A 9,643-nucleotide genomic window follows, 5' to 3' on the forward strand; every position below is an offset into this window, starting at 1 on the left:
TTCAGTCCTCAGGTCAACACTCTATCTACTGAGCCAAACGGGCTAGGGTAGCAGGGTGCTTTTCTTATTTTTATGATATGTATTCTATGGAAACAAAACAAGGCTTGATTGTTTCAGATTTCCCTGTAAATGTCTTGGTGTGGCTGATGCTACCTAGGCCATGATGAGAGGTTTGTAAACAAGGATTTATTAAATAAGTTAATTTAATTGAATTTGGTGAAAAGATTTCAGTGTAGGCATTGAAATTAAGCATTGAGTGGTCATGGTTTTCTCTTTTGGCCATTTGCTCTCAATTAAAAATAAATAAATGCATGTAGTGTCTTCTCACCTGTGGTCATGGCCATTGTAATGTGAGAAAGCGGCATGTTTTTCCTTGTGGTTTTATTGCACGAGTGCGTTGTGACTTGGCTGTCTTGGGAGGCCACGGTGGCTCTGTTTGATGAAGACAGTTGAGGGCCAGTTCTGTTCTTAGCCCCTGCTCTTTTGCAGGATGGAGAAGGCCAACCCATTGACATCCATATGAAGACTCGGATGGACGGCACGTACGCCTGCTCATACACCCCAGTTAAACCCATCAAGCACACCATTGCTGTGGTCTGGGGAGGTGTGAACATCCCAAACAGCCCCTACCGGGTAGGTTGTGAGACGGAACCCTGGCCCTGGTATGGAAAAGCCCAGTCCTGTGGCAGGTCTGGACTCCATGCATGCCTGATGGCCAAGGCAGATTCCTGGGAAGAACCCATCCTCCTTGGTCGCCTTGAAAGATGGAGTGCCCTGAAGGCAGAGTGCTCTAGATTGCCCAAAAGGACTATCTCTAACAGTGTTAACTAACAGTGTTTTCCTGCCCAAAAGGACTATCTCTAACAGTGTTAACTAACAGTGTTTTCCTGCCCAAAAGGACTATCTCTAACAGTGTTAACTAACAGTGTTTTCCTGCCCAAAAGGACTATCTCTAACAATGTTAACTAACAGTGTTTTCCTGCGTCCAGGTGGAGGAAGACTTGATTACAATTTCTCCATGTCTCCTAGGTCCACATTGGGCAGGGTAGCCATCCCCAGAAGGTCAAAGTGTTTGGGCCAGGCGTGGAGCGAAGTGGACTGAAGGCAAATGAGCCTACTCACTTCACAGTGGACTGTACCGAGGCTGGGGAAGGTGAGAGGGAGCTTCACCCAATACTGCTCCTTGGGGAATTAAGTTCTTTTAATAATGGTACCAGGCAGTGAACTTTGAACCAGGAAGTGGTCCACCTGGAATAGGTAATCTAATGAGGCTCTGTGTCAGTTCCTTGGCTATATCTTTGCTAATCCTCCATCCTTTCTCCGAACCCCGGGCTTACCACCATCCCTCTCTTGTGTTTCTTGCCAGTTACTTATTTTGGGGTGTTCTCCCGAGCTGGAAGTGATTGTTTGGGACATGCTGTTTCTTGTAAGCTGGTGCTAATGAGCTGGTCTGTTCCAGGTGATGTCAGTGTTGGCATCAAATGGATTAGCTATATCTTTGCTAATCCTCCATCCTTTCTCCGAACCCCGGGCTTACCACCATCCCTCTCTTGTGTTTCTTGCCAGTTACTTATTTTGGGGTGTTCTCCCGAGCTGGAAGTGATTGTTTGGGACATGCTGTTTCTTGTAAGCTGGTGCTAATGAGCTGGTCTGTTCCAGGTGATGTCAGTGTTGGCATCAAATGTGATGCCCGAGTGTTGAGTGAAGATGAGGAAGACGTGGATTTTGACATTATTCACAACGCCAACGACACGTTTACAGTCAAATATGTACCTCCTGCCGCTGGGCGATACACAATCAAAGTTCTCTTTGCATCTCAGGTGTGTGGGGGGGCCTCAGTTCTTTCTGGCCACCTGTACGCATTTGGGGAAGTGTCTTCAGAACTATGCTCCGTACTTTTCCTCTTTGGTTCATTAAAACCAAGAAAGGGTAGGGAGGGAGAACAGAACTAAAGTTTTACCACTTTCTAACGAAAGTGAGGCAGTGTATTCAGTGCAGTTCAAAGCAGGGCTCTGGATGGAAATTGGTTTGTTATAAATGTCCATCAACTTTTTGTGTGAAATGTAATTGAGTTCTGCTTTGACCTCTTTGAAGCCATGACTTTGGCCTCAGCCTTGGAACTTTTATAGAGAGAGGAGCTTTGAAGTTTCAGGTAGAGTTCCAATTTATGAATTACAGTGAAGGTAGGGCAAGCGGTACCTACCACAGGGGAGAATGGAACCCATGATTCAAATTAACCTTGCATAAGAATAGGGACCTCCGAGGGAAGTTCTGTTTCTGAAGGTGTTGGTCTTGAGTTGGCCTCACCCACTTAACCTGTTCTGCCTTTATTTTGACAGTCTGTGCCATTCTTTTTGAAGAATGATAACCATTCTACTTCTGATCAATTCCTTGCATTCTCCGCTGCCCATAGGGGACATTTCCTTCCCTCTGACCCCATATATTATTGTCACTTTTGGCTTTATTCTCATTGGTATATTTTGCATCCTAACTACTCAACGATTGGTGTTAAAGGCTCCGCGTTCCTAGATTAGTTTGTGGGAAACCTTTGTTTGGCCGTGAAGAAAATGGGTGAAAGCCTGTGATGTAGGGGATCCAGGCATCCTAAGTGACCGATGATGGCCCTTACCTGGTGCTAGAATGTGGGGGTTTGACCTGTGGTAACGAGTTTGCTCACCACCCGCTAACATCAGAGTTGTGCCGGGGATTCCTTTCTCTGGGGCAGAGGCTAAGTGCTGGCCGTAGCTTCAGGGGCTTTCCTACTGAGACAGTGTCTCCGCTGCAGGAAATCCCCGCCAGCCCTTTCAGAGTCAAAGTGGACCCTTCCCACGATGCCAGCAAGGTGAAGGCGGAAGGCCCGGGCCTCAGCAAAGCAGGTAAGGAGGCGTGTGTGCCCGGCCATCCTGGAGGCTCTGCAGGCCAGTCAGTGGGCGTGCTCGGTGCGGGGCCTGTAGGAACCAAGGCCCGGCTCCAGGTCAGCAGAGAGCTCTGGCTCCAGCTGCCGCTGTAGAGCAGGTGCTGACGAACCTGTCAGACTGGTTCTAAAAGTGAAACCACTCCAGCCAGGCCTGTCTCCTCACTTCACGGTTTATCTTTCCAGGTGTGGAAAATGGGAAACCAACCCACTTCACTGTCTACACCAAAGGGGCCGGAAAAGCCCCACTGAATGTGCAGTTCAGCAGTCCCCACCCTGGCGAAGCGGTGAAGGATTTGGACATCATCGATAATTACGACTACTCCCACACTGTGAAGTACACACCCACCCAGCAGGTAGGGCCCTTCCCATCCCCTGACCGCAGGCCCGTCCAGGCCCCCTTCCCCTCCGTGCTGTGCTGGGTCACTTTGGACACCGGAGGTGTAATCTGTGTTCCCCTGTGGGATACGGCTCGTCATGCCTTTTGTTCTGAACCTGATGGGATCGATCAGGATGGCCTGAAGGATCCCCAAGAATAAGCGGGAAGCCAGCCTATCTCTCCTCACCCCAATCTCTACCCCGTTTTGCGTTTTAGCAGAGAAATGCTCGTGAAATTAGAGGAATGCTCGTGAAATTCAGAACCTAATATCTACCTCTTCTATACACATTCTTGCCATCTGTACCAGCTTCCTTTTAGTCTTCGATTGATTACTCAGAGAGAGAGTTGTCACGCCTTTGTTTTTTCTTCCTGCCCTTTTAGCTTAGTTTACCCTCTACAAGGTGTTATAGTGGGGTCTTCCTCACAGTCTCTCCTCAAAGAGCCCGTGTTCAGCCCTTAGGCCCTCAGGCTTAAAATGCTATTTAGGGCCCCAGATTGGCCCCTTTTACAAAATGTAGGAATACAGACAGGATTTTACCCTCCAGGGGGTTTTGCTCTGATTATTTTGGGCAATCAGAGCCTAAAAAACTACCCCTCTGTGTAAGTTAATGTTTATTTGTTTGAAGTTGTTTTTCTTCACCTCCACCCTCTGGGGTCTGGGGAGCAGGTGTCCTTGCAGAAAAGCCCGACTGTTACTGCTCATGCAGAGTGTCCTAAACAGGCACCCCAAACCTCTGAGACACCTTCGTTCTTGGAGAGCAGTCTCCGGGTGAGGAATCCATTTGTAGGAGAAGCCAGGCGGTGCTTTCTGCAGCCTCACTCAGTGACCTGGCCAGGACGTGGGGAAGACAGAGGGGTACAGTGAGGGCGAGTGAAGGTAGAGGTCCCTTGCATTGAGGGCACCATTTCCCTAGAGAAGGGATCTTCACTGGGAGAACTTCCCTGACTCTAAAGGGGTTTCTCTGGGGCAGGTTTGTGTGGCACATTACCAGTGTGGCTTTTTATCTCCAGATGTGCTTCTTCCTGTCGGTTTATTATTATTACTAGAGGCCCGGTGCACGAAATCTGTGGGGTGACCAGGGGGTGATCAGGGCCCCTGCTGGCATCCGCCTTGGCTGGCCTGGGGCCTGCGGGGGGGGGGGGGCAGCTCCTGCATTGAGTGTCTGCCCCCTGGTGGTCAGTGTGCATCATAGTGACCAGCTGTTCCGCTGTCCGGTCAATTTGCATATTAGGCTTTTATTATGTAGGTTGGGTTTTTTTTTTTGTTTTTTTTTACTTTAATGAGGGGTTCATTATTAGTAGTGGTAAAACTAAGACTTCTGTCGACAGATTGCCTTTTTGTCATCAGGCTGCTCAGTGCTCAGTAGGTGACTATCTTCCTGCTGATGCTCCTGAGGGCTGGTGAGGGCCTCTCCTCCAGGGGAACTAGCTTGATGTCATCTTTCTTGCCGACACTCCGCCTTCCTCCAGAGAAGGTACCAGAATGCATGGACACGCACACTGGTCAGATCACAAGGTCATAGACTCTTCCAACAGCGTTTTAGACTCTTGCTTTATCCTGTACCTACATAGCTCTGTGTGTTTCTGTGCGCTGCTAACAAGTAAGCTGCAGAAATAGGACAGGCTTAGGTTTTGACCTGCATCCCAGGAAGGATTTTAGAACTATTGCCCTGGATGACCCCGCTGCCGCTTGAGGTCGAGGTGGAGGTCGGGAGCCCACGTCCTCTTCTTTTGCATTTGATATGAGGCTCGAGTGGGAAGGTCCTTACTCCAGTCACCAAGGTCAGGGTCATCCAGTTCTCTGATAGCAGCAGGTTGGAAGGACATTTGCACGCTCAGTGGCCAGTTGGGGCTGTTTGTCCAAATGCTGCCCATCCGACATCCTAGGAGCCTGGCGATGCCCTGGTTCAGTCACTACCTCTGGTGGCAAAAGCTCCATGGTGCCTCTGGTGGGAAAAGCTCCATGGTGCCTCTGGTGGGAAAAGCTCCATGGTGCCTCTCGGGTCCTTCGCTGTTTAGAGTGAGGTTTTCTGTTTCGCCATTTGGGCAGCTTGCAATTCCGCATATTTCTCTCGGCCCCAGGGCATAGAAAACAGATTAAATCTCTCCTCTTGGATTGTGAGTTCCCCAAGGATAGGATAATATATAAATAAATTCTTTCCTCTGCGGCCCCAAGCACAGGCCTGGTGCTGTGGGCGCTCCATGTGGACTTACAGCCCAATGGGTGAATAAACAAAGCCTTAGCTCAGAGACAGTTAAGAACTTTGTAATCCGCTAGAGCAGCGGTTCTCAACCTGTGGGTTAGACCCCTTTGGCGGTCGAACGACCCTTTCACAGGAGTCGCCTAAGACCATCCTGCATATTAGATATTTACATTACGATTCATAACAGTAGCAACATTACAGTTATGAAGTAGCAATGAAAATAATTTTATGGTTGGGTCACAACATGAGGAACTGTATTTAAAGGGCCAGAAGGTTGAGAACCACTGCGCTAGACAGTGGGGCCAGCACTCCTCTTCCTCCTTTGAACTCTCTGTTCTGAAGAGCACCTAACAGCCCAAGGTTGGGTTAAATACATGTACCCTTTTGAGCTCTGCTCTTGGTTATAGTTAAGAGGCCTGGACCAGCCCGGAAACCTGTGCCGGCGTGGAGGCGGCTGACACCCACAGGCACACTTACTAGTAGGTGGTTTTAGGGAATAACCGGCTGGAACTTTCCAGCAGTGCAGCTGTCTGGTGTGTGTGGAGAGACGGATGAGTGAGCGCTCTGCCCTCTGAACACAGGCTGTGGTGTGAGGAGCAGGGCCTCACCTGATGGCTGGCTCTCTGCTCCCAAGTGCCCGCAGGCTGCTGCTGTCGCCTGCAGGGTCCCCGAGCCACAGCTTGACGCGCTCACCTGCCTGCTGGGGACCGGGGATGACCCGGCTGATCCTGTTCGCTTTGTCAGAAGATAGTGGTCAGAGCTCTTTTTGCCTCGGAGGAGTGGACTTAGGCTGGGGCTTGAGGACCCCCCAAAGGTCAGACCAAGGCTTGGTGCTATGGAAGGGAAATGACGCAGTGCTCTGATAACAGTCCTTCCCTTGAAGTAGTATGACTGCTGGTGGCTGCGGAGTCACAGAGGTGGCTCCCGTCCTGTGTACATCTGAGCTCTCGGGTCACGGTCTTGGGGATGTGTGTGTGTGTGTTTTGCAGAATAAGATTAAGGTCTCAGAAGCATGTAGGGGTGAGTAAAACTGCCCCGCAGTCCGAGAAAGAAGTCTTTGTAAAGGCACCAGTGGTCACCGCTCAGGTGTCCCTCACTGCATAGCACAGGCTGGGGCCCGAGCACACCTTCAGATGCTGCAGGCCGTCGCAGGTGGGACTAAGCTTTCTCCTACTCCCCACCCCCCTTAGGTTACTTAAGGGGGAGTTAACTTCCTATCGGATTTTTTTTTGTTTTTTAACGATGTGTAACGAGAACACCCCTTCTCTTATGGGATGGGGAGGCTTGCTGAAGGAGGATTTCCCCCCTCTCCTTTGCCTCCAAGAGGCGTCTGCATGCGTGCAGTGGGTGGTGGAGGTTTCCAGAACCCTGGGTTGGCTGCGAGGCCTGGCCCTCCAGGAGGTAGGGGCGTTGGGGCACATTAAAGCTTGAGGTGAGCTGGCGTGTGGGGAGTGGGCTAGCGTGTTACGTCTGCCGTGGTGGCCGAAGTAATCCAGGCCCTGCTCTGTTGAATCTGACCTGTGAACATTTTACCATGAAATTTTATACACCCTGGAGGCAGGGGCTGGTTGGTTTTGTGTGCAGAGCAAATAAATCCTGGAAAATCAGTCCTCCCTTCTTCATTGATACAACCGATTTGTTCCTTGCCTTCCCCCGGACTTTGTTATTATAAAGGGAATGTGAGAAAATATATGCAGGCCAGAAGCCACACCCTTTTAACACTTGATCAGCAACAGCTTTCAGCAGGGGCTGAATTCCAGCGAGCTCTGCACTCCGGGCAGGGCTCCTCTCCCCAACTTCCTTGCCTGCCTCTTTGAGGTGAGGGGGATCTTAATCGACTGAGACAGCAGTGGGCTTTCATGAGCCTTGGTGTGGAGGGTGGGGCAGTGGGGAGAGGAAGCTAAGGTGAGGGGCCAGGGCTGGCCGTGGAGACAGCAGCACATAAGGCCCCGCTGCACCTCTCGCTCCAAGGGCTGCGGGTGAGGGCTCACCACACCCACAGGCCAGCTGCCTTCACGCTGGCCACGCGTGTCCCCCGACACAGATGCGGGAGTTTATAGACTGTGCAGCGCTCTCCTAATAGCACCAGGTGAACTCTTGCAAATCTCCTCTCGGCTTGGTGACCGGAAATCGATTCCCAGGACATAGGAAAAACTGGTTTTGTTCTGTGAGAGGCCCCCAGGCCCCGCTGCTCTCCCCAGGACCAGGGGAGGGGTGTGTGCGGGTGGGGAGGTGATGGCAGAGCTGCTGGGATATGGGTTTGGGTGCTGGAGTGTGAGGCCCAGCTCACACTTCCCAGGAGGGTGACTTGGGGGAAGTGACTACCTCTCTGAGCCCAAGTTTCCTTTCCTGGAAAAAGTAGGATGACAGGGGGAACTACCCCTTCGGACGGTTTTTGAGATTGAATCCAGGAAATGCCTAAGAGCACAGAGCACAGTATGCTCATGAAGTTTTCCCTGTTATTGGTTGCTCTTACTGTATCTGACTTCTCTGGTGTTCTTACCGTGGGGCCAAAAGCTTAGAGAAATATGTCTGAGATGCTTTCTGTATCCGCTGGCGTCAAGCCTCGTGCCTCTGGGAGGATGAAAGGTCCAGGAGGCAGGTTTAAACACCAAGCTAGTATCTTCGGACCCAACTCGGGTTTCTCTCGTTCCAGGGCAGCATGCAGGTTCTGGTCACCTATGGCGGCGACCCCATCCCCAAAAGCCCTTTCTCTGTGGGCGTGGCCGCCCCTCTGGACCTGAGCAAGATAAAGATTAATGGACTGGAAAACAGTAAGTGTATGAATGGAGGGGCGGGTCATGGAAGACCAACATCAGGGGCTGCCAGCTAGATTCTCTTCAAAAGGCAGTCCACAGAGAAGTGATTTCTGCCTGAAGAGACGGTGTAGTAGGTCAGACTTGTTTTGGAATTGGGGCCATGCATTGGGAACCTTCTTGCAGCTTGAGGTCACCGAGCCCCATTTCTTACTAGTGTTTGTGCAGTGGAGCCAGGGGGTGGGGGTGGCGGGGAGGAGCAGGAGGTGGGTATGTGTGGAGGTGGTCAGGAACACTCAAGGGAATATTGAGAAAATTAAATGAGCTAATAATTCAGTCCCTGGCACAGTAACTCAGTACCAGCCCTCGGTAACTGCTGGCACCACACTGGAATGTTTTCATTACAAAGCAGTCGGGCACATGGCTTTCTGGCGAGCATCTGCGGTGCCAGCTCTCCTTGGCCACGGCATCCACATGAGGGTCGGGAGTCGAGCATAAGAGCCAGCTCCCTGGCACTCGGAAGCCACAACTACCACTCGAACCGTCCCAGCTGCCCTGCCCTCATCCCAGTATTCCTTTAGCTTGTTCGGTATCTATTACTACAAGCTCATTTCATTTCGTTTAAATTAAGAAAAAAGTTTATTAGGGAAACTTTCAAGCATATAAAAGGAAAGTGAATAGTATAATATGAACACTGGTGTACTTATCACTCAGCTTCAGCAGTTTAGCGTGTGATTATAAAACTAGAGGCCCGGTGCACAAAAATTTGTGCACTCGGGGGGAGGGGGGGAGAGGGGGGGGTCCCTCAGCCCGGCCTGTGCCCTCTCGCAGTCTGGGACCCCTCGGGAGATAACGACCTGCTGGCTTAGGCCTGCTCCCGGGTGGCAGAGGGCAGGCCCAATCCCTAGGTGCAGCCCCTGGTCGGGCTCAGAGCAGGGCTGATTGGGGAGTTGGGGCGCCGCCCCCTGTCATGCACAGAGCAAGGCGGATCGGGAGGTTGCGATGCCACCCTCAGTCACGCTCAGGGTAGGGCCGATTGGGGGGTTGGGGCACCGCCCCCTGTCACACTCAAGGCAGGGTCGATGGGGAGGTTGCGGCGCCACCCCCTGTCACGCACAGAGCAGGGCCAATCAGGGGGTTGGGCACTGCCCCCTGTCATGCACAGAGCAGGGCCAATCAGGGGGTTGGGCACTGCCCCCTGTCATGCACAGAGCAGGGCCAATCAGGGGGTTGGGCACTGCCCCCTGTCATGCACAGAGCAGGGCCAATCAGGGGGTTGGGCACTGCCCCCTGTCATGCACAGAGCAGGGCCAATCAGGGGGTTGGGCACTGCCCCCTGTCATGCACAGAGCAGGGCCCATCAGGGGGGTTGGGGCACCACCACTGTCAC

General features: G+C 51.8%; 1 protein-coding gene across 1 annotated transcript in view; it reads left to right on the forward strand.

Moving 5' to 3' along the window:
• LOC102255293 (filamin-B) overlaps positions 1-9,643 on the forward strand; it is an 85,582-nt gene that overhangs the window by 28,187 nt on the left and 47,752 nt on the right. Inside the window, exons 13-18 of the mRNA XM_014541315.1 lie at positions 490-633; positions 1,030-1,153; positions 1,660-1,820; positions 2,786-2,876; positions 3,101-3,270; positions 8,154-8,271. Of these exons, the coding sequence (XP_014396801.1) occupies positions 490-633; positions 1,030-1,153; positions 1,660-1,820; positions 2,786-2,876; positions 3,101-3,270; positions 8,154-8,271 (808 nt within the window). The remainder of the gene's footprint in view (positions 1-489; positions 634-1,029; positions 1,154-1,659; positions 1,821-2,785; positions 2,877-3,100; positions 3,271-8,153; positions 8,272-9,643) is intronic.

Source organism: Myotis brandtii, unplaced genomic scaffold, assembly GCF_000412655.1.
Source record: "Myotis brandtii unplaced genomic scaffold, ASM41265v1 scaffold268, whole genome shotgun sequence".
NCBI classification, from domain to species: domain Eukaryota; kingdom Metazoa; phylum Chordata; class Mammalia; order Chiroptera; family Vespertilionidae; genus Myotis; species Myotis brandtii.